The sequence below is a fragment of the Oncorhynchus kisutch genome, linkage group LG8 (assembly GCF_002021735.2).
Source record: "Oncorhynchus kisutch isolate 150728-3 linkage group LG8, Okis_V2, whole genome shotgun sequence".
NCBI classification, from domain to species: domain Eukaryota; kingdom Metazoa; phylum Chordata; class Actinopteri; order Salmoniformes; family Salmonidae; genus Oncorhynchus; species Oncorhynchus kisutch.
In genome coordinates, this window is record NC_034181.2 from 42867543 (window position 1) to 42892985 (window position 25443).

General features: G+C 44.8%; 1 protein-coding gene across 2 annotated transcripts in view; it reads left to right on the forward strand.

The window, feature by feature from the left end:
* Positions 1–11557: 11557 nt before the first annotated feature.
* Positions 11558–25443, forward strand: part of LOC109895632 (transmembrane protein 161B) — a 45202-nt gene continuing 31316 nt past the window's right edge. For both annotated transcript variants that reach the window (XM_020489491.2, XM_031830412.1), the window contains exon 1: positions 11558–11781. In XM_020489491.2, coding sequence (XP_020345080.1) covers positions 11779–11781 — 3 coding nt within the window. In that variant the 5' untranslated portion in view covers positions 11558–11778. The remainder of the gene's footprint in view (positions 11782–25443) is intronic.

The following is a 25443-nucleotide window of genomic DNA, read 5'->3' on the forward strand; positions in this document are numbered from 1 at the left end:
TGCTGCATTGCTTTGGCGAAAACAAATGTATGCTCCAAAGCTACATTATTCTATTTAAGTGGAAAGCTCTTGGTTTGCATTAAGGAATACGATACATAAATTATTCAGTAGTATTTTCATTTGCATTTTCATTTGCATTCTTGTAGATTAGAGCGAATGGGGAAGGAGGCACTACACCAAAGAGACTTCAAAATTGCTCTCCGAACCATTTCAGTGTCCGGATTGACTGGGTTTTTTGTTCCATTTTCTTCCGCACTGAGGCAGTATACTGCTGAGATTAGTAGCATGCATTTCAAACTGTTGAATGATAAAAGAAGGAAATGATCTATAATGCTCACCACTTTCAAATACCAAAAAGCTCTGTCATTAAAAATGAAGTGTGACATTGCGCAATGAGTGTGTTTGATTGACTATGCAGAGGTTTTACTGTAATATTTCTATCAGCTTTATTTATCTCGCAGGGCTCATGAGCGGGAACTCAAAAGAGCAGGAGACACTGAGGAGATGTCACATGGATTAAACCAGAAAGGAGTTTGAAACTCAACAGTACGCACTGGATGCCGACTACTATGTTTCATCTAAAAATAAAACTACACTTGATATCTGGGCTGTGTTAAGAACAGAACTCCTCTGTTCCACAGAGAATACAGTCCATGTTCTAGCAATGACAGAGCTGCTGACTGTATGGGGGTTTACAACATGGACGCAATATAATACAGAGCATTGCTTTTCATTTAATTCAAAATGTCATTGTCACTAAGTCACAGTGTACTGTCAGAAAAGTATCACATTTTAAATAACCATGCACTATATATGAAATACGTACGTATAGAACTTGTGGTGTACGCATATGACAATATTTCCACAATTAATTGCATTCTCTGCTGGCTTTATATTACAACACATTAAGCTCAAGTCAGGCCTGAGGTGTGATTTCTTAACAAGGGAAATGAGTGACATGGCAGATTGAGAAACACACTCCTGTGAGTGTGTGTGTGTGTGTCTGAGAGGGCTGCAGTTATGCATAATGGGGGTGGGGATCCCTGCAATAAGAGAGGAGGGCTCTAGACTGGCGAATGAACACCTTCGCATCTGCAAATACATACACACTCGCACACGCCCTAAAGCTGGCTGCCCACACCCATGCAGATGCACATTCACACTCCCAACACTTCCCCCAATCTCCCACCCTCTGATATCAAGTATACATGACACAAGACATGTTGAGACTGAGAGTAGGCCTGCTATGAATCACTGCAGATATTTAAATTGCTTTTAGATTAGGAAGTTAAGAAACAATGTAGACAATGTAGACTTGTTGATAACTCAATACGCATTGACTGTAGGCTACAGCGTATCAATCTATAATTTAGCTACACTATGCCATATTGTTTAGGCTAACATTCTGTACAGTCTTGTACTAGGCTGTATACTGTCTTCGCCTACTGTTAGGGCAACATATCTACAAAATAAATGATCTACAGTAGACTGTTGGAAAAATACAGTATTGTAATTATGTTGCTTCTTAAGTCCTAAACATGAGCCATATGTTTCCATTTATTCATTATGGAAAGGATACGAGTAGGCCCTTCAAATTGAAATCTGGACCTTGAAGCCAGTAACACTGCTTTTTAAAATTCTTGCCCTGTAATCAGGGAACAGAAGACCAGCAGTAATTTGGACCTCCAGAGAAAGATTTGAGTACCCAAGCAGTAGGCCATCTCTTGAACATTGTGCAGCATACATAATCTAATTGGCCATAGGCTATTTCCCTATTTACACTGTTGATGAAGGCCTTTTCACTGTAAAATGTATTATGATTCAGAAATACACAAACACAATTTAGCCTATTGCGAATGGACATTTAAACTCTTGGCCAATCTCTGATGTACTATATAATAGGGAGGGGCATTCAACCTGTCTAACTGTTTATGGAGAGTCACACCCAAAGGACAATGTCAACCCTTTTCACCATCGCTATACACAACTCAAAAAGTTGTGAAGGGTTAACACAATGTGGATTGGACAATGTAGTGATTCTTATGCTGACGATGTAAAGAATATTTTCTGGTCTGTGGTGTGTAATGAGGAGCAACCAGGCGCTGCACTTGACACATTTATGAAATTGATTATTCCAGTTAATAATAAGCATGCACCCATTAAGAAAATGACTGTAAAAACTGTGAAATCCTCTTGGATTGATGAGGAATTGAACAGTTGTAAGGTTGAGAGGGATGAGGCAAAAGGAATGGCAAATAAACACTAGTCACTTTAATAATGTTTACATATTTTGCATTATATCTCATATGTACAGTATACACTGTATTCTACCCTATTCTACTGTATCAGTCTATGCCACTCTGACATTGCTCGTCCAAATATTCATATATTCTTAATTCCATTCCTTTACTTTAGATTGTGTGTATTGTTAGAGATGACTTGCCAGAAACACAAGCATTTCGCTACACCCGCAATAACATCTGTTTAACACATGTATGAAACAAATAACATTTGACTTGATTTGGATAAAAAATTACTGAGGATAATAGCGGACAATATTGCCACTCCTATTTGCCATATCTTCAATCTAAGCCTACTAGAAAGGGTGTGCCCTCAGGCCTGGAGGGAAGCAAAAGTAATTACGCTACCCAAGAATAGCAAAGCCCCCTTTCCTGGCTCAAATAGCCAACCAATCAGCCTGTTACCAACCCCTTAGTAAGTTGTGTTGTGAACAGATACAATGCTATTTTACAGAAAACAAATTGACAACAAACTTTCAGCATGCTTGTAGGGAAGGACTTTCAACAAGCACAGCACTTACACAAATTACAGATGATTAGCTGAGAGAAATTGATGATAAAAGATTGTGGGGACTTTAGTGCAGCTTTTGACATTAACGATCATAGTCTTCTGCTGGAAAAACGTATGTGTTATGGCTTTACACCCCCAGCCATATTGTGGACAAAGACCGCTCTAACATAACACATAGGCTGTTCTATAATGGAAGCCTCTCCAACATAATCCAGGTAGAATAAAGAATTCCACAGGGCAGCTGTCTAGGCCCATTTATAATTTCAATCTTTATTAATGACATTCCACTGGCTTTGAGAAAGGGGATGACTCAACACTATACACGTCAGCTACTGCAGCGACTGAAATGACTGCATTACTTAACAAAGAGCTGCAGTTAGTTTCAGAATCGGTTTGGGACAAAATTTGGGACAAATCATTCACTAAACCCTAAACCTCAACTAAGTTGTGTAATGAATAATGAATAATAATAAGTTGAGGTGACTAAATGGCTTGGAGTAACCCTGGATTGTAAACCGTCATAGTCAAAACATGTTGATACAACAGTAGCTAAAATGTGGAGTAGTCTGTCCATAATAAAGGGCTACTCTGCCTTCTTAACAACATTATCAACAAGGAAGGTTTCACAGACAATAGTTTTGTCGCACCTGGACTACTGTTCAGTTGTGTGGTCAGGTGCCACCAGAGTATGTGAGCGGAGAGGAGCTGGAGTGAGGAGCAGAACATGCCCAATTTGGCTGGAGCATCGGCCTTCTCGCTTCATGAGCTCAGGGCATGCTCGGCCCAGCATGCATTTGTAGTCTACTTAATTGCTGCTATAGCCCCTTGCTTTAGCTACTGTCATGGAATTCGCTAAATATTTTCATATAGCGGGTGGCAGGTAGCCTAGTGGTTGTAGCTTTGGGCCAGTAAAAGAAAGATTGCTAGATCGAATCCCCGAGCTGACAAGGTAAAAATCTATCGTTCTGCCCCTGAACAAGGCAGTTAAACCACTGTTCCTAGGCCGTCAATGTAAAGAAGAATTTGTTCTTAACTGACTTGACTAGTTAAACATTAAAATTAAAAAAATATAGAAACTGATAAAAGAGAGGTACAAAATCAATTTGACTTACAAAGATGAGGACCAACAGCAAGAGAGGGAGTGCAGTGATGTAGGTATTCTGAAAAGAGACCCCGAAAGCATGATGGTGTATGTACTACATGTGTCACGACTTCCGCCGAAGTCGGCTCCTCTCCTTGTTCAGGTGGCGTTCGGCGGTCGACGTCACCGGTTTTCTATCCATCGCCGCTCCATTTTTAATGTATCAATTTTTTTGTCTTGTTCTCTGCAGACATGGTTTTCATTCCCCAATCAATCTACATGTATTTATTCCTCTGTCCCCATCATGTCTTTATATAAGATTGTTTGTGTTACGTGTGTATTGTGGACGCGCCAGGCAGGCTCGTTTTTTCTGTGTTATTTTTCATGAATATGTTTATTGTTATACATAATTCTTGTGACTGTTTTGCGCAAAAGTCACTGACGTGGTCTTCTTGTCTGGATTGGCGCCCCCCCCTGGGTTGTACCGTGGCGGAGATCTTTGTCGGCTATACTCGGCCTTGTCTCAGGATGGTAAGTTGGTGGTTGAAGATATCCCTCTAGAGGTGTGGGGGCTGTGCTTTGGGAAAGTGGGTGGGGTTATATCCTGCCTGTTTGGCCCTGTCTGGGGGTATCATGGGGCTACGGTGTCTCCTGCCGTCTCCTGCCTCAGCCTCGAGTATTTATGCTGCAGTAGTTTATAAGTCGGGGGGGGGGGGGGCTAGGGTCAGTCTGTTATATCTGGAGTATTTCTCCTGTCTTATCCGGTGTCCTGTGTGAATTTAAGTATGCTCTCTCTAATTCTCTCTTTCTCTCTCTCGGAGGACCTGAGCCCTAGGACCACGCCTCATGACTACCTGGCATGATGACTCCTTGCTGTCCCCAGTCCACCTGGCCGTGCTGCTGCTCCAGTTTCAACTGTTCTGCCTGCGGCTATGGAACCCTGACCTGTTCACCGGACGTGCTACCTGTCCCAGACCTGCTGTTTTCAACTCTCTTGAGACAGCAGGAGCGGTAGAGATCCTCTGAATGATCGGCTATGAAAAGCCAACTGACATTTACTCCTGAGGTGCTGACCTGTTGCACCCTCGACAACTACTGTGATTATTATTATTTGACCGTGCTGGTCATTTATGAACATTTGAACATTGCCATGTTCCGTTATAATCTTCACCCGGAACAGCCAGAAGAGGACTGGCCACCCCTCATAGCCTGGTTCCTCTCTAGGTTTCTTCCTTGGTTTTGGCCTTTCTAGGGAGTTCTCCTAGCTACCGTGCTTCTACACCTGCATTGCTTGCTGTTTGGGGTTTTAGGCTGGGTTTCTGTACAACACTTTGAGATATCAGCTGATGTAAGAAGGGCTATATAAATTAATTTGACTTAATTTGAAATGCTGAGCGCTTTATGTCCCTACCAGCCTATTTTGTCACACTCGCAAATGCTTCACATTGTTTTTCTTTGTAGGCTATAGCCTTGAAATTATTGAAATAATATAGTCTAAATAATTCATCTTTGTTTCTTCTTAGGCTCCCTGTCTGGCTCCTGACCTATTTAGAGTGTTTATATGCTGTTTAATATGACATGTATTCTATTTGAAATAATGTGTGCTTCTTACATTCATCTTTCATTGTTTATTCAAATACTGTACTTTTCATTCAAATCATATGGTTTGGTTTCAATACTTCAAAACCAAATGGTAAGTCCAGGGAGTCACAAAAATAGATGGGTGCTGGTCAAATTATGATTTTAATGAATGGAGCGAATTCGGAGCTGCAGTTTTTTCACATCCAGAGCGATAGGTGGGACTTCCAACCACTCAACTCTGCTCACATACTCAGGGTGCCACAAAGAGGGACTTAGGAAAATTACAATTGGCTCAGAACAGGGATGCACGGCTGGCCATTAAATGTACACGGAGAGCTAACATTAATAATATGCATGTCAATCTCTCCTGGCTCAAAGTGGAGGAGAGATTGACTTCATCATGACTTGTTTTTGTAAGAAGTGTTGACAAGCTGAATGCACCAAGCTGTCTGTTTAAACTACTAATACACAACTCGGACACCCATGCATACCCCACAAGACATGCCACCAGAGGTCTCGTCACAATCCCCATGTCCAGAACAGACTATCGGAGGCGCACAGTACTACTGTGCTGCTAGGGTGACCAGTGAGCTGAGATAGACCGGGGCTTTACCTAGCAGAGACTTGTAGATGACCTGGAGCCAGTGGGTTTGGCGTTGAGTATGAAGCGAGGGCCAGCCAACGAGACTGTACAGGTCGCAGTGGTGGGTAGTATATGGAGCTTTGGTGACAAAACGGATGACACTGTGAAAGACTGCATCCAATTTGTTGAGTAGAGCGTTGAAGGCTATTTTGTAAATGACATCGCCAATAACGTGATTTGATGTCCTTTTATCTGTGGCCAATGACCTTGAGCCTTCTTGGATGGGCCCTTCTAATGTAACTCTATGGCAGCACCCAAGGGGCTTCCATTTTCGAGCTCTCCCAGTAGATTTTGCAGTGATGTTGTGTCCCCATGAGTTACAGAACACTGAGACAATCACGGTGCAACTAGAATACATTACCAACCCCAACGCTCCATATTTTCCGCTGGCTGCCCCACCACTACAGAAAGTACTAGGATGAAACACCTGTATTTTGGAGCTGCCTTACTCTTTATTAACTCAATGATTCATTATTATTATTATTTTTTTATTTATTTTTTTTACATTGTTTGCAAACTGATATGTGATATGTAATGCCAAAATAATGTAACGACCCTGGGTTTATAAGCGCGGAAATCGACTCTGCCGCACGAGCGCGCCGGACCTCGGTCCGGGATTAAGACCTGCTCCCTGCCTGTTCATTACATTAGCGTCAGAAGTAAAAACGTTGATAAAAGTTAGCCAGCTAGCTAGCTGACTTCTGTGGCTAGCTACCATAGGTGAGAACGGGGGTTGAAAATGCTTCGAGGGAATCTGAAAGTGAAGGTGGAGGTAGGGGACGATTATGGCCAAGGAGGATCTGGCTGAGGAGATCGCCAGGGCGTCGGGAGCCCAGAGGCCACTTGAGGGAGGACATTAGAGTGATGGTGGCCGAAGCGGGCTTGAGTCCTTCGTCGACTGAGCGGATTCTGGTGGGCAGACTGAAGGGGTGACGTCGACGCGGCGGGACGAGGAATCTGGGGCTCCGTATGTAAACAAACGTGGCGGCGCCCAGTTCCCGGCTGCGTCCGTATCTGTTAAGACCCCGAAGTATTCCGGTAACGCGGATTGGGAAGCTTTTCATGCTCAGTTTGAACTGTCAGCTCATTTTAGCGGATGGTCGAATGAAGATAGGGCACTGCAGTTGGCTTTATGCCTCACGGATGATGCTCTGGCCTGTTTGATATTGATTAGCCCCGAGGACAGACGTGATTATGGTGCTTTAGTGGGAGCACTGAGGAGGCGCTATGGACAGTGTGTAGAGCCCGGGCTACTGCGCTCCGAACTGAGTAATTGACGCAGGCAGCCTGGAGAGCCTCTACGGGTGCTAGCTAATGACATTGAGAGCCTCTCTCGGCGGGCAAATGCTCACATGCCCCCCTCCTTGCAGTGCGAGCTAGCACGGGACCAGTTCATACAGGTGATCTCTCCTACGGAGCTGCGCATACAGACCCAGCTGGCTCATCCTGAGTCATTGCAGATAGCCTTGGAGATGGCTTTGAAGAGGGAGCTGGTGTGGGCTGGGGCTTTGGTGGGGGTGCAGGGAGACAGACCCTCTGTGCGAGCTGGGGGGCAGAGCAGCCCGGAGCTGGAAAAGCCTGCATGGGTGGCTGACAGAACTCATTCGTGCTGTGTCACAACAGGCGGCACGAAACACACGCCCTGATCCCAGGGTCTGCTGGGGTTGTGGCCAGCCAGGCCATCTGCGCCGGGATTGCCCCATGTCCCCCAGAGCTTAGGGATACAGCTCGGGGTCCACATAGACCGGGTAGTGCGGACCCCTGGCTTTCTATCCCCAACCACCATCTTCTTCAGGAGGAGCCCACCGGCACATACGGGGAAGCAAGGCTCCACTTCCCCCAGAAGCAGACGAGGGCAAGCGGATGGCGCATGTTGTTGTGGTGGGCCGGACCTGTGTTGGGGACCTTTGTCATGTCACTGTGGAGGGGGTGCCCTGCTCTGCCCTGGTGGACACTGGGTCCACAGTTACCCTGGTGAGGCCAGATATTGTGCCAGGTTGGACTCAGTGTGAGCCCACAACTGTGCAGCTCTGCACAGTCACAGGTGAGCTGGCACCCATGAAAGTGAAGGGAATAATTAACTCCAACAGTTAAAGCTGCACAGACTCATGGCCTTCAACACCCTCAAACGTGCACTGATTGAGGCCCACGTGCTCGCCCCCATTGACCTCACCTTGCCCTTTAACCTGGACACAGACACGAGCAATGTGGGCATGGGTGGGGTGCTGGCCCAGGTGGGGACAAAGGGGGAGAGAGTGAAGGCGTAGTTCAACAAAACATTTGACAAACATGAGCGCCGCTACTGTGTCACCCGGCGAGAGCTCTCGGCTGTTGTGGCTTCCGTCAAACACTTCAGGTACTACCTGGGTGGCCTGCCCTTTACTGTAAGGACTGAACACTCTGCTCTCCAGTGGTCCACACTGGTTGGAGGAGCTTCAGCAGTATGACTTCACAGTGGTGCACAGTGGCAGGGGCACGCCACTCCAACGCCGACGCCACGTCCCATCGGCCCAGTTCTGCAGACGGCTGCCTCCACTGTGAGCGGAGAGAGGGACGGGAGAGAGAGCTGTATGCAGAGGAGGGGGTCTGTGCCACAGTGTGTCGGGCGAGCAGGCCTGTCTGTTGTGAGCTGCAGACTGTCGATGTGACTGAATGGGGGCAGCAGCAGATACGGGACACAGACCTACAGCCAGTGCTACAGTGGGTAGAGGCGCAGGTGAGGCCACCATGGGAAGAGGTGATAGCGCTCTCACTCACGACCAAAGGGTTGTGGTTAAAGTTTGAGAGACTGCGGCTGGCTGATGGCAGAGGAGAGGTGGCAGGTGGTGGTCCCAAAAGCATTGCGGGAGGCTGCGTTCCAGAGTACTCATTGGGGGGGTGGGGACTGGACACTTTGGGGTCACAAAAAACTGCGCTGCCTCCGTCAGGGCTTTTACTGGGGGCAGCACAAGAGGGATGTGGAGGACTTTTGCCACCGCTGTGACAACTGCACAGCGAGAAAGGGCCCCCCAGGCCGTTTTCATGCTCAGCTCCAACAGTTCCCAGTTGGGGCTCCCATGGAGAGGGTGGGAGTGGATGTAGTTGGGCCGTTCCCCACCACAGACAGTGGAAACCGCTGGGTGCTCACGGCCATGGACTATTTCACAAAATGGCCCGAGGCCTATGCTCTGCCTGACCAGGAGGCAGAGACCATCGTCGATGCCCTGGCAGCGGGGATGTTCAGCAGGTTTGGAGTTGCGGAGTCCATCCACCTCGACCAAGGCAGAAGATTTGAGTCCCGTGTGTTCGCCACCATGTGTGAGAGGCTGGGTATGCACAAGACCCGCACTACTCCTCTCCATCCTCAAAGTGATGGCCATGTGGAGCGCGGCATGCCGCTTCGCTGTCCAAGACTCCACTTCCTGCACGCCTGCCCTCCTCATGCTGGGGAGAGAGATCCGCACCCATGCTGACATGGCGTTTGGTCGGCCCCTGGATAGCCCTCATGTTCCCCCGGGGCCGGAGTATGCCCGGAGACTCCAGTACCGCCTGGAGACAGCCCACACCTTCACCAGAGAGCAGCTGGTGAATGCAGGTGTGAGGCAGAATAGGAACTATGACGTGCACACCCGGGGAAGGCACTTTGTGTCTGGGGAGCTGGTCTGGGTCTACAGCCCCCTAAGGAAAAAAGGCAGATGCCCCAAGTTGTACAGTCACTGGGTGGGACCCTGCAGCGTCCGGGAGAGGGTTGTTTATCCGGTCAGGACAGGTTAGCCCCATACAGAGGGGCCTCTGCTCCCCTAACCCCAGGGCCCCCCAAAATTCCCCACTCTGGCAATGATATTCTCCAGGCACCCACCCCCAGGTGCCGCTGACAAGGTTCCAGACAGCCCACTCCCCCTGTCTCCCTCCCTGTGTCACCGCGTGGTTCCCCGGAGCCACGGACTGTATTCCCCGTTCCCGCTTCCTTGTCACCCATATCCCTTCCTTCATCCCCTGGGTCCCAGAGGGGAAGCCCCCTGCCACGGATGGAGCCGCCTGTTTCACATCTGGACACTCCGTGACCATCACGGCCACACAGGCAAAAGAGACCTCCGGGTCGCTTCAGAGACTTTGTTTGTTCCCTCGGGGATGAGGGACTTTGTGGTCGGGGGGCTGTGTAGCGACCTGCACAGACAGCGGTGTTATGTGTTCGGCTATTAGTGGGTTGTGTTGTGCTTACCAGTGTTCGCAGGGTCCGACATGCCAAACAACCTGCTATCTGCCAATCACGGGAATGCCTGGAATGTTCTGATGCAGGGCATCCTGGTGGTTGGCGGAGTGGCGTGGAGGGGGGTTGGGCAGGGGAATGGAGCATTGGAAGTTAAGACCAGGTTTAGCCATTGTTCTTTCTCTTACGTCTGGCCTTCACAAACGACGGTCACGGTTGTCTTGTGGGGTATCTTTCATTTATTTGGCATGGGCTATGGCCAAACAGTAGCCTGTGTAAAGTTGGGTTAATAAAACCGTCAATTCGTAAACTCAATCCTCTGAACAAGTGTTCCTTTATGATCTAATCAGGTCATTGCATTGGTGTCAGAAGTGATCGTAACTTTCATCCACGACAGTGCGTGTGTTTGGCCGGTGAGCGTGTTCCTGTAAGACGTAGGGTTGCAAACTAGCGCGAGGACGCGCTCTTTGAAAGGAGGGAGTAGTGTAGCGACCCCGGGTTTATAAGCGCGGAAATCGACTCTGCCGCACGAGCATGCTTTTGCAGCAGTCGATAGCGCGCAGGACCTTGGGCTAGGTCGAGGATTCGAGACCTGCTCCATGCCTGTTTTAATTACAATAACATGCAAAACATGCAAAAAAACACAACATTATTTATGTTTAGCTAAACAGGTGTATTTTCAATTTTATTTTTGCATGTTGTTATTTTGGCGTCACATAACAGAATGACGGGTCGCCACTGCACTTACTACAGAATGTATTTATGTATTTATGTTTTCTTTTCTTCTTTTTTTATTGAAATGGTGCATCATGTCAAATTAGGCCATAGGCTTCACTAAAGTAGTACAACCCACTGTAGCGCATGAGGCTATTTCAAATTCGCAATAGGCAAATACTAGAAAATCTTCACCTGCCAAATAAAACATTTCTAAAACACTGCACATTCTTCTTTAGTTTTAACATTGAGATCTCGCTGGGTTTCTCATCCATTGACAGACTGGTGAAAATAAAAGTCACGTGTACCTTCAGCCGTTCTAGGGGTCCTTAGGTACATTTATTGTGTTCTAAAATGCCTAAATAAAATCCACATATTACAATAGAAAGTATGCCATATTTCATTGTCCGTATATATGGGTTTACATTAAAGATATCCGTATCAAATGCAATGCGCCAGGCTTTTGTTTAAAAGAAAGTAACGCCCACATAAGTCACACTGTAAACAGGCATATTCAGAGACGCCTATATACCCAGAGTCTTAGCGTGACCTCTACTGCAGTTGAAAACATTTGGGAACCGAGCTTGAATGAATTGGTCATTGAAATATAATTGCAGCAGTTTGATTTATAAATGAATTAATCTTAAATATCACCAACTTCAGAAAGGCTTATGTGCTCCGCGCCGCTCGATTTCCGACTCGGGGAGCTTAGTGTGACAGTTGTCGGCGTTAAGTCCATTTCAGCACAACTGCATCAACATGGTGAGTATTCTATGCCACGGCAAGCTTACCATTAACACCAGTTAGCCGTTAGCTTGATATCAGAGAGCAACCAGCTAACTAGCTGGATAATATTACACATCTGCTGCAGCACTAGCTCTTAATGCAGAACTTTCTAATATATACTGAAGTTTCACAACCAGATGTAATATTGCATGTTTAGTTCCAAGTCATGCATTCTGTTCCTGCGCTAGCGACCTAACGATATCTAGGTAGCTGACGCTAGGTTAGCTAGCTAGCTAACGGCAGGTAGCTATAGAACCTCAGACACCTGTGCAGTGAACTCCAATTCGTTACTATTACTCGATAGCCAATGTTTTTATCCATCTTATTCTGACAACTACTTAGATTGCTGGAGAATTTGGCGCTCGTGATGCTCAGCAAACAGCTAGAACCTTGCTAGCTTGCCATGTTCACTTTGATTATGTCAATCATTGAGAATGTGCAGGTAGGGAAAGGTGTTTCTCACCTCTATATAGAACACTCGTTTTGACCTCAGAATGCCCTCCGCGAGGCGGTATGCTTGTGGGTTATTTTCTACCTTGCCATGTTGTGATATTGCATTTTTATCAGCCATACACTGTATGTCCCTCGTACTTTTGTCTCTTATAATATTATGGTACTGGTAATGCTAGCTAAATCCTCAGGGCAACCTGTAAAGAATAACTTTAAACTTCTCAAGTTATACGTTGTATGCCACCGAATGTACAAACGATGTAACATAAAAGTAATATCAGATTCCGTAGAATCCCTTGGCATGTTCAGAAATTGAAATGTACTACCAAAAACCAAACACTACAATTTAAAACATTCTGAATGGGAAGATTGGCCTACCATCTCTGATCTAAATGTAGATTTACAATTGATGTCCATTTATGTTTAGGTGAATTGTGTGTTATCATAAGGTCTCCTAAACTATAGGAGAAGGAGAATTATTAATTTAGTAGTTTGGTATAACCTAAGCGCCTTATCTTTTTCAGATAGTGCTGGAATTCATTGCAATTTAGAAAAGGGACTTGAAAGCACTCATGGTTCATTTGTGAATAATGGAAGCACAGGTGTGAGATTTAGGATACTTCGTTGTTTTAAGGATGCACTCACCCACTGAGGGTGGTCTTTGATATGCCAATTATAAGCAGTTTATAACACATTTATAACATCATGGAGATACCTTTTTTTAATGGCATTTATGCCTTATGATGCCTGGGCTATTCAGATTGGACATGTTAGATAAACTATTAAGCTACATTTGTCATGTGTCATGTGTGATGGTCAGTGCAACACACAGTCAGAAAGTCACTGATTTGCCTTACCTGTACTTGCAGCTCTCATGCAATTGGCCCACGATTCACAGGTAAGGTGGCTGTAGTAAGCTTTTTTAACGGGGTGCACTATGGCTGCTCAATAGTAGATATGGATAATAGCTTAACAATAATCAATCAGTGCGTGTGTAGCACACCATTATTGTCTATTATTCACAAGTGATATTGGTCTACACAGAATTATTTGACTGACTTTTGATATTCTTGCATGTTTTCTCAGTGAATCCATATTGCTAGTAGTGAGTACCATTTCCAGGCAGGGAAACCTTGAAGCTTTTCACCAACTGTCAGCTTAACCAGGGGGCAGTGGAGATGGGCTCCCCTCTCTGGTCTCCAGTTGGTTTCAGGGGCAAGATGGCAGGCCGCCTGTTGGGGGCGATTGAGCTCTGAGGTGTTTGTTATCTCCCCTGTGCCCCCCCCCCCCGGCCTTCAATTGGCCCCTGTGTGGATGGGGTCGTGGGGACTGGGGAAGATAAGAGAGCCCATGCTGATGTTCAATTTCCCCAGGCTTGGGAGTCCTAGAGGACCCTATGGAGAATGTTCAAGACCGACCCAACTGTGTGTTAGTGTGTGTTTGACCTATATACCCTGTACATCCAAGAGTCTGAGAAATTCCATCCTGCCTGTTATTGTCAGATACCAGAGGTCACATTTCTAAAGATGTCAGATGAAGAGTAAATTGCAACATTATGGGTCCTACTCCCCCCCCTCTGTGACTCTAGTGGAGGTATTGACTTTGGCTTTAAGAGTGCATGCTGCACTGTGTGATGCCTGCCTAGGGTCTCCCAAATTCCAGTCACCCCCCCCCCCCCCCACACACACACATCTATTCCCTCCATCTTCTCTTCCGCATTCTCTACCCACATCTCCCTTCCCTCTCTCAAATCCAGTAATCGTCAGTGGTCAGGTCAGAATCAGGAAACCAGTGAACTTAACACTTAATTTCTCTTATTTTCTGCTCACAGGGCCTCATGAAGGTGCTACATCAGCATATTCTGCAGTAGAGTACTCTTAGAGTGGAAAGTGAGGTAAAATTAGCCATACAAATGCACAGTAGAAACACTATGAAATTCACCCTTTCACTCACATTTCTTCCCCCACATGATGACCTCATTTTCTCTCATGGTAGCAGTCTCCCAGCTGATGGAAAAGGCAGTCTCAGTTGTCCAAGGCTTCTCGATGTATACTGAGCCAGTGTAAATTTTGTCAACAGAAATAGTGACTAAAATATTCGTTAACACCAATCTTTCCATGGTAATTGACCAGACTATCGCTGACCAAATGGACCCAGAAAAAACTAAAACCAACATTTATTTTTCTAACACGAGACTAGACACAATTCTGTGACTAAAATCTGACTACTAAATGGACTGGAAAATAGTTTTTGATAGAGATTAAGAGCTTTTCAGTGATAAGCACAATCAATATTAGCTGCATAGATGCGCAAGCATTGAGTGTGGGCAGACAGTCTCCGCTCCGGCTCTGATTATATACATCTCGCAGGCGACTCTTGCTTCCCAGTAGCTTTTCAGTCACCACCAGCCTTCTAGTTAGCTACCCTTTGCTTGGTTAAGAAGCACCAGCTGCTTTATGAAATTAAAAACGAGCAGCATTGAGCTTCATAGTAAAACAACAGTTTAGCTATGTTTTCTCTCCCTTCAGTATAGAAAAGTAGGCTGTCTGTGGAATTGTTGTCTCGTTAAACCCTCCCACTTTCCCCACTGCATTTCATAGCCAGGTTCTGTAGCCCATGCAGCCAAGTCTCCTTATTTTCATCAGAGAAAACATCTTGGTTCTAGCCCTTGCCGTTCAAACGATATGACCCATAATAACGGCCCAACGTTTTTTCCCACTACGTTTCTTTTTCAAATGAATTGGCGGCGGGGCTGTTCTAAAACTAGGGTACTTGCGGACCGTTAACCATTTGCTTAGGCTACACCTTGTTCAGTCATGATACCTCATTGGCTAGCTATAGATGACAACCTAGGGCGATTTCAGTAGGACGCAACATTTTGGAACGTTCAGATCGAAACATGCTATGTAGATCAAACGTGTATCTGACATTTTTGAATAAGGAATAACATCACCTCTATTCATGGAATGTCTATCTGCCAAGTTCAAGATAATTTTGCAACGGAACGTGGCCCTGGTAACATCATCGTTGGCCTTTATGCAACCATTTGGTGCCACATAAGAAGGGAAAGGGATAGCAACAGTGTCTAAATGGAAAAGGGACTTAATTTTATTAAGTTAATGTAGACCTAGTGACTCAGACTTGAGCACTGGAACTCGGACTTCAGCCAAAGGGACTTGTGACACGACTCGTGACTTGACCATTGTTGACTCGGACTTGGACTCGAGCACAGGGGACTTGGGACTCGATTCGGACGAAAGGTTTAGTGACTTGACCACATCACTGGAAGTCATTAGCGCTTGTTCAAAGTAATGAGCCCCTGTTCTACTTTGGACACCAATGTGGCTGCGGGGTCTGTAGAATGTTGATAACAATGGCAATGATGCCACCGAATGATGGAGGTGAAATCCATAGTACTTTTATTTACAGTAGCAGTCAAAAGTTTGGAGACACCTATTCATTCAAGTTATTATTTTAAGAAACAAATTATTTTCTACATTGTAGAATAATAGTGAAGATATGAACTTTTAAATAAAACTTTATGGAATCATGCAGTAACCAAAAAACTGTTAAACAAATACAAATTTAGGAAATATTTGAGATTCTTCAAAGTAACCACCCTTCGTGTTGATGACAGCTTTGCACAAATCAAATCAAATTTATTTATATAGCCCTTCGTACATCAGCTGATATCTCAAAGTGCTGTACATAAACCCAGCCTAAAACCCCAAACAGCAAGCAATGCAGGTGTAGAAGCACGGTGGCTAGGAAAAACTCCCTAGTAAGGCCAAAACCTAGGAAGAAACCTAGAGAGGAACCAGGCTATGTGGGGTGGCCAGTCCTCTTCTGTCTGTGCCGGGTGGAGATTATAACAGAACATGGCCAAGATGTTCAAATGTTCATAAATGACCAGCATAGTCGTATAATAATAAGGCAGAACAGTTGAAACTGGAGCAGCAGCACGGCCAGGTGGACTAGGGACAGCAAGGAGTCATCATGTCAGGTAATCCTGGGGCATGGTCCTAGGGCTCAGGTCCTCCGAGAGAGAGAGAGAATTAGAGAACGCACACTTAGATTCACACAGGACACCAAATAGGACAGGAGAAGTACTCCAGATATAACAAACTGACCCTAGCCCCCCGACACAAACTACTGCAGCATAAATACTGGAGGCTGAGACAGGAGGGGTCAGGAGACACTGTGGACACTCTTGGCGTTCTCTCAACCAACTGGAATGCTTTTCCAACAGTCTTTGAGTTCCCACATATGCTGAGCACTTGTTGGCTACTTTCTCTTCACTCTGGTCCAACTCATCCCAAACCATCTCAATTGGGTGATTGTGGGCGGGTGATTGTGGAGGCCAGGTCAGCTGATTCAGTACTCCATCACTCTCCTGCTTGGTCAAATAGCCCTTACACAGCCTGGAGGTTTGTTGGGTCATTGTTCTGTTGAAAAACAAATGATTGTCCCACTAAGATCAATACAGCTGGAATGGCTAATCGTGGCAGAATGCTGTGGTAGCCATGCTGGTTAAGTGTGCCTTGAATTCTAAATAAATAACTGAGTCTGTCACCAGCAAAGCACCATCACACCTCCTCTTCCATGTTTTACCATGGGAACCACAGATGCGGAGATCATCCATCCACCTACTCTGCGTCTAAAAAAGATACGGCGGTTGGAACCAAACATCTCAAATTTGGACTCATCAGACCAAAGGACAAATTTCCACCGGTCTTATGTCCATTGCTCATGTTTCTTGGCCCCAGCAACTCTCTTCTTATTGGTGTCCTTTAGTAGTGGTTTCTTTACAGCAATTTGACCATGAAAGCCTGATTCACGCAGTCTCCCCTGAACAGTTGATGTTGAGATGTGTCTGTTACTTGAACTCTGAAGCATTTATTTGGACTGCAATCTGAGGTGCAGTTAACGCTAACGAAGCAGAGGTAACTCTGGGTCTTCCTCCTCATCATAGCGTTCAATGGTTTTTGCGACTGCACTTGTAGAAACCTTTTTACGGATTGACTGACCTTCCGGTCTTAAGGTAATGATGGACTGTCAATTCTCTTTGCGTATTTGAGCTGTTCTTGCCATAATATGGACTTGGTCTTTTCCAAATAGGGCTATCTTCTATATACCACCCCTACCGTGTCAAAACACAACTGATTCGCTCAAATGCATTACGGAAAGAAATTCCACAAATTAAATTTTAACAAGGCACACCTGTTAATTGAAATACCTTCCATGTGACTACCTCACCACGCACACCTCCAACTCAATCAAGTTTGCATAAGACACAACAGTAGTAGGCCTGATTGCCAACAATGATGAGACAGCCTACAGGGAGGAGGTGCGGGCCGTGGGAGTGTGGTGCCAGGAAAATTACCTCTCACCCAATGTCAACAAAACAAAAGAGATGATCGTGGACTTCAGGAAACAGCAGAGGGAGCACCTCCCTATCCACATCGACTGAACCGCAGTGGAGAAGGTGGAAAGTTCCTCAGTGTACACATCACTGACAAACTGAAATGGTCCACCCACACAGACCGCGTCGTGAAGAAGGCGCAACAGCACTTATTCAACCTCCAGGAGGCTGAAGAAATTTGGCTTGGCACCTAAAACCCTCAAACGTTTTTAAAGATGCACAATTGAGCGCATCCTGTCGGGCTGTATCACTGCCTGGTATGGAAACTGCACTGCCCACAGAGGGTGGTGTGGTCTGCCCAACACCTCAACTGGGCAAACTACCTGCCCTCCAGGATGCCTAAAGCACCCAATGTCACAGGAAGGCCAAAAAGATCATCAAGGACAACAACCAACCGAGCCACTGCCTGTTTACCCCGCTATCATCCAGAAGGCGAGGTCAGTACAGGTGCATCAATGCTGGGACAGAGGCTGAGAAACAGCTTCTATCTCAAGGCCATCAGACTGCTGAACAGCCATCACTAGCACATTAGAGGCTGTTGCCCTATATGCATAGACTTAAAATCACTGGCCATGTTAATGTTTACATACTTTGCATTGCTCATCTCATATGTACAGTGAGGGGAGAAAAGTATTTGATCCCCTGCTGATTTTGTACGTTTGCCCACTGACACAAAAGTGATCAGTCTATCATTTTTATGTTAGGTTTATTTGAACAGTGAGAGACAGAATAACAACAAAAATTCCAGAAAAAACACATGTCAAAAATGTTATGAATTGATTTGCATTTTAATGAGGGAAATAAAGTATTTGACCCCTCTGCAAAACATGACTTAGTACTCGGTGGCAAAACCCTTGTTGGCAATCACAGAGGTCAGATTGTTCTTGTAGTTGGCCACCAGGTTTGCACACATCTCAGGAGGGATTTTGTCCCACTCCTCTTTGCAGATCTTCTCCAAGCCATTAATTCAACCTCTTAGAGCAAGGTGAGACGCTAGCATCTCACTTAGCCAAAAGGAAATGGAAATGCGCAACGCCAAATGCTAATAGTACTCGATAAAACTCAAACTTTCATTAAAACACACATGCAGGGTACTCAATTAAAGCTACACTCGTTGTGAATCTAGCCAACATGTCAGATTTTAAAAATGCTTTTCGGCGAAAGCATGAGAAGCTATTATCTGATAGCATGCACCCCCCCCCCCGAAATACCTGAAGGGGACGTAAACAAAAGAATTAGCGTAGCCGGCGCTACACAAAATGCAGAAATAAAATATAAAACATTCATTACCTTTGACGGGCTTCTTTGTTGGCACTCCAATATGTCCCATAAACATCACAATTGGGTCTTTTTTTTCGATTAAATCCGTCGATGTATACCCAAAATGTCCATTTATGAAGCCCGTCTGATCCAGGAAAAGACTGCTTTCCAAAACGCAATGTCATTTTTTTAAATTAAAAAAGTTGCCTATAAACTTTGCCAAAACACTTCAAACTACTTTTGTAATCTAACTTTAGGTATTTGTAAACGTTAATAATCGATCAAATTGATCACGGGGCGATCTGTATTCAATAGCAGCCAGTCTTGAAATCATGGTTCGATATTCTCTCTTTCATAACTTCCCCCGGTGTACCCGATGACAGGAAGTGCCTATTTCTCATTTCACCAAGGATTAACTTCAACCCAATTGCCAAGACTGGCGACATCGTGTGGAAGCTGTAGGAACTGTAAACTGGGTGCTATCTATTTTCCCCTGCCATAGACAATACAGAGAACTGGTGGAGGGATACATTTGTTTTTGTGAACAGCTTTTCCTTGGGGTTTTGCCTGCTACACACGTTCTGTTATAGTCACAGACATGATTTAACCAGTTTGAGAAAACACTCTGAAGTTTCTATCTGCACATACTAATCATATGCATATACTATATTCCTGGCATGAGTAGCAGGACGTTGAAATTTTGCGCGATTTTTAACAAAGAGTTGAAAAAATTCACCCGATCTTTAAGAGGTTTTTAAGGTTTCGAGGCTGACGTTTGACAACTCGAACCTTCAGCTCCCTACACAGATTTTCTATGGGAATAAGGTCTGGAGACTGGTTAGGCCGCTCCATGACCTTAATGTGCTTCTTCTTGCGTCACTTCTTTGTTACCATGGCCATGTGTTTTGGGTCATTGTCATGCTGGACTACCCATCCATGACCCAGTTTCAATGCCCTGGCTGAGGGATTCTCACCCAAGATTTGATGGTACATGGCCCTGTCCATTGTCCCTTTGATGCGGTAAATTGTTCTGTTGCCTTAGCAGAAAAACACCCCCAAAGCATAATGTTTCCACCTCCATGTTTGATGGTGGGGATGGTGTTCTTGGGGTCATAGGCAGCATTCCTCCTCCTCCAAACACGGCGAGTTGAGTTGATGCCAAAGAGCTCCATTTTGGTCTCATCTGACCACAACACTTTCACCCAGTTGTCCTCTGAATCATTCAGATGTTCATTGGCAAACTCCAGACGGGCATATATATGTGCTTTCTTGAGCAGGGGGACCTTGCGGGTGCTGCAGGATTTCAGTACAAATTGTTTTCTTGGTGACTATGGTCCCAGCTGCCTTGAGATCATTGGCAAGGTTCCTCCCGTGTAGTTCTGATTCCTCACCGTTCTCATGATCATTGCAACTCCGCGAGGTGAGATCGTGCATGGAGCCCCAGGCCGAGGGAGATTGACAGTTTTTTTGTGTTTCTTCCATTTGTGAATAATCGCACCAAATGTTGTCACCTTCTCACCAAGCTGCTTGGCGATGGTCTTGTAGCCCATTCCAGCCTTGTGTAGGTCTACAATCGTGTCCCTGTCATCCTTGGAGAGCTCTTTGGTCTTGGCCATGGTGTAGAGTTTGGAATCTGATTGATTGATTGCCTCTGTGGACAGGTGTCTTTTATATAAGTAACAAACTGAGATTAGGAGCACTCCCTTTAAGAGCGTGCTCCTAATCTCAGCTCGTTGCCTTTATAAAAGACACCTGGGAGCCAGAAATCTTTCTGATTTGAGAGGGGGTCAAGTACTTATTTCCCTCATTAAAATACATATCAATTTACAACATTTTTGACATGCGTTTTTCTTTTTGTTATTCTGTCTCACTGTTCAAATAAACCTACCATTAAAATTATAGACTGATAATTTCTTTGTCAGTGGGCAAATGTACAAAATCAGCAGGGGATCAAATACCTTTTTCCCTCACTGTATGTACTGTATTCTATTCTACTGTATTTTAGTCTTTGCAACTCCGACATTGCTTGTCCAAATATTTAGATATTCTTATTTCCATTCCTTACTTTAGATTTGTGTGTTGTTGTTGTAACATTTTTTTATATTTCTTGTTTGATAATACTGCACTGTTGGAGTTAGAAACACAAGCATTTCGTTACACCCGCAATAACATCTGCTAAACATGTGTATGTGACTGATTTTGAATTTGGATTTGAGAGAATACCAAGAGTATGCGACGCTGTCATCAAGGCAAATTGTGACTACTTTGAAGAATCTCAAATATAAAATATATTTTGATTTGTTTAACACTTTTTTATTTGGTTACTACATGATTCCATATGTTATTTCATGGTTTTGATGTCTTCACTATTATTATACAAAGAAGAAAATAGTAAAAACAAACTAAGAAAAACCCCTGAATGAGTAGGTATGCCAATGTTTGACTAGTACTGTATGTTTGTCATATTTCTGCTGTTGGGAAGACAATGTTGTTATGCAGAAAAATATGTTGGTAGAACAAGGCTATGTATGTTTGCACATAAGTCAGTGATTTTTATATTTACTATAGGTTAAAGAGGCATACAAATGTGGCGTGTGACTAAAATGAGGCACATGAAAGGGCATTTTGTTGACCACAATGGCCCACTGTTTTTGTCAGTTTGACAATAACTCAACTCAATCATTATTCAAATGACAAAAATGTGTCTAAGATTTAGTGCTATTCAAAGGCCTACATTCTTGTGTGCGGGTGCGCATCCACATGAGTACGTGCTGATATGGCTAAGGCACTTGCAAAAACAGCCATCGGTGTGTAAAAGTTGGACTACCCTACACTGAGCGTGTAAAGTAAGAGCACGATATGATTCTACCCAGCCTGTTTAAGAGAGTATTGATCCGTAAGGGTTGAAATGAAATCCCCTGTGCTAAAGCCTAAGCTGGCTATCACAGGACCAGCTTCCCACTGTTGAGTGCTGCTTGTTCTCAGATGAGCATAATAGGTGCTGAGAGTCACCAATTTTTTTTTATTGCACTGATGGCTGTTTTTGCAAGTGCCTCAAATGTGCCAATAAGAACATTTAATGGTCTCACTTCTTTGTTTCTGCAGTTGTATATCATAACAGAAGTGCACCTTGCTGCTGTGTAGCCTACTCCATTGTTGGAAATTACAGTGGACAAATTATTGGACTTTCATTGGGAGTGTGTATGAGCGATTCTGCATTGTACAGTATTAACAGTCCTAAATGGCTATCTTAGAGACCCATTTTTTTATTGGGGTGTACTTCAGTTGACGGTTAGTTAATATGTACTCTCGTAAGTTGCTTACTAATAAGCCTTATCTAATTGTTTCCTAATAGACAGGCAATGCAAATAGACTGGGTAGGCATCTGATTAGCTGTTCAGGAATCTAATGGCTTGGGGAAGAATCTGTTTAGAAGCCTCTTGGACCTAGACTTGGTGCTCCGGTACCTCGCGATAGCAGAGAGAACAGTCTGACTAGGGTGGCTGGAGTCTTTGTCAATTTTTAGGGCCTTCCTCTGACACCGCCTGGAATAGAGGTCCTGGATGGCAGGAAGCTTGGCCCCGGTGATGTACTGGGCCATACACACTCAAATCAAATTGATTTATATAGCCCTTCGTACATCAGCTGATATCTCAAAGTGCTGTACAGAAACCCAGGCTAAAACCCCAAACAGCAAGCAATGCAGGTGGAGAAGCACGGTGGCTAGGGAAAACTCCCTAGAAAGGCCGAAACCTAGAGAGGAACCAGGCTGTGCCGGGTGGAGATTATAACAGAACATGGCCAAGATGTTCAAATGTTCATAAATGACTAGCATGGTCCAATAATAATAAGGCAGAACAGTTGAAACTGGAGCAGCAGCACGGCCAGGTGGACTGGGGACAGCAAGGAGTCATCATGTCAGGTAGTCCTGAGGCATGGTCCTAGGGCTCAGGTCCTCCGAGAGAGAGAAAGAAAGAGAGAAGGAGAGAATTAGAGAACGCACACTTAGATTCACACAGGACACCGAATAGGACAGGAGAAGTACTCCAGATATAACAAACTGACCCTAGCCCCCCGACACAAACTACTGCAGCATAAATCCTGGAGGCTGAGACAGGAGGGGTCAGGAGACACTGGCCCCATCTGATGATACCCCCTGACAGGGCCAAACAGGAAGGATATAACCCCACCCACTTTGCCAAAGCACAGCCCCCACACCACTAGAGTGATATCTTCAACCACTAACTTACCATCCTGAGACAAGGCTGAGTATAGCCCACAAAGATCTCCGCCACGGCACAACCCAAGGGCGGGGCGCCAACCCAAACAGGAAGATCACATCAGTGACTCAACCCACTCAGGTGACGCACCCCTCCCAGGGACGGTATGAGAGAGCCCCAGTAAGCCAGTGACTCAGCCCCTGTAATAGGGTTAGAGGCAGAGAATCCCAGTGGAAAGAGGGGAACCGGCCAGGCAGAGATAGCAAGGGCGGTTCGTTGCTCCAGAGCCTTTCCGTTCACCTTCCCACTCCTGGGCCAGACTACATTCAATCATATGACCCACTGAAGAGATGAGTCTTCAGTAAAGACTTAAAGGTTGAGACCGAGTTTGCGTCTCTGACATGGGTAGGCAGACCGTTCCATAAAAATGGAGCTCTATAGGAGAAAACCCTGCCTCCAGCTGTTTGCTTAGAAATTCTAGGGACAATTAGGAGGCATGCATCTTGTGACCGTAGCGTACACGTAGGTATGTACGGCAGGACCAAATCAGAAAGATAGGTAGGAGCAAGCCCATGTAATGCTTTGTAGGTTAGCAGTAAAACCTTGAAATCAGCCCTTGCTTTGACAGGAAACCAGTGTAGGGAGGCTAGCACTGGAGTAATATAAATGCTTTGGGGTTCTAGTCAGGATTCTAGCAGCTGTATTTAGCACTAACTGAAGTTTATTTAGTGCTTTATCCGGGTAGCTGGAAAGTAGAGCATTGCAGTAGTCTAACCTAGAAGTGACAAAAGCATGGATTAATTTTTCTGCATTTTTGGACAGAAAGTTTCTGATTTTTGCTATGTTACGTAGATGGAAAAAAGCTGTCATTGAAATGGTCTTGATATGTTCTTCAAAAGAGAGATCAGGGTCCAGAGTAATGCCGAGGTCCTTCACAGTTTTATTTGAGACGACTGTGCAACCATCAAGATTAATTGTCAGATTCAACAGAAGATCTCTTCGTTTCTTGGGACCTAGAACAAGCATCTCTGTTTTGTCCAAGTTTAAAAGTAGAAAGTTTGCAGCCATCCACTTCCTTGTGTCTGAAACACATGCTTCTAGCGAGGGCAATTTTGGGGCTTCACCATGTTTCATTGAAATGTACAGCTGTGTGTCATCCGCATAGCAGTGAAAGTTTACATTATGTTTTCGAATGACATCCCCAAGAGGTAAAATATATAGTGAAAACAATAGTGGTCCTAAAACAGAAATGTTCCTTGAGGAACACCGAAATTTACAGTTGATTTGTCAGAGGACAAACCATTCACAGAGACACACTGATATCTTTCCGACAGATAAGATCTAAACCAGGCCAGAACTTGTCCGTGTAGACCAATTTGTTTTTCCAATCTCTCCAAAAGAATGTGGTGATCGATGGTATCAAAAGCAGCACTAAGGTCTAGGAGCACGAGGACAGATGCAGAGCCTCGGTCTGATGCCATTAAAAGGCCATTTACCACCTTCACAAGTGCAGTCTCAGTGCTATGATGGGGTCTAAAACCAGACTGAAGCATTTCGTATACATTGGTTGTCTTCAGGAAGGCAGTGAGTTGCTGCGCAACAGCCTTTTCAAAAAAAATTGAGAGGAATGGAAGATTCGATATAGGACGATCGTTTTTTATTTATTTTCTGGGTCAAGGTTTGGCTTTTTCAAGAGAGGCTTTATTACTGCCACTTTTAGTTTGGTACACGTCCGGTGGATAGAGAGCCATTTATTATGTTCAACATAGGAGGGCCAAGCACAGGAAGCAGCTCTTTCAGTAGTTTAGTTGGAATAGGGTCCAGTATGCAGCTTGAAGGTTTAGAGGCCATGATTATTTTCATCATTGTGTCAAGAGATATAGTACTAAAACACTTAAGCGTCTCTCTTGATCCTAGGTCCTGGCAGAGTTGTGCAGACTCAGGACAACTGAGCTTTGAAGGAATACGCAGATTTAAAGAGGAGTCCGTAATTTGCTTTCTAATAATCATGATATTTTCCTCAAAGAAGTTCATGAATTTATCACTGCTAAAGTGAAAGCCATCCTCTCTTGGGGAATGCTGCTTTTTAGTTAGCTTTGCGACAGTATCAAAAAGGAATTTTGGATTGTACTTATTTTCCTCAATTAAGTTAGAAAAATAGGATGATCGAGCAGCATTAAGGGCTCTTCAGTACTGCACGGTACTGTCTTTCCAAGCTAGTCGGAAGACTTCCAGTTTGGTGTGGCGCCATTTCCGTTCCAATTTTCTGGAAGCTTGCTTCAGAGC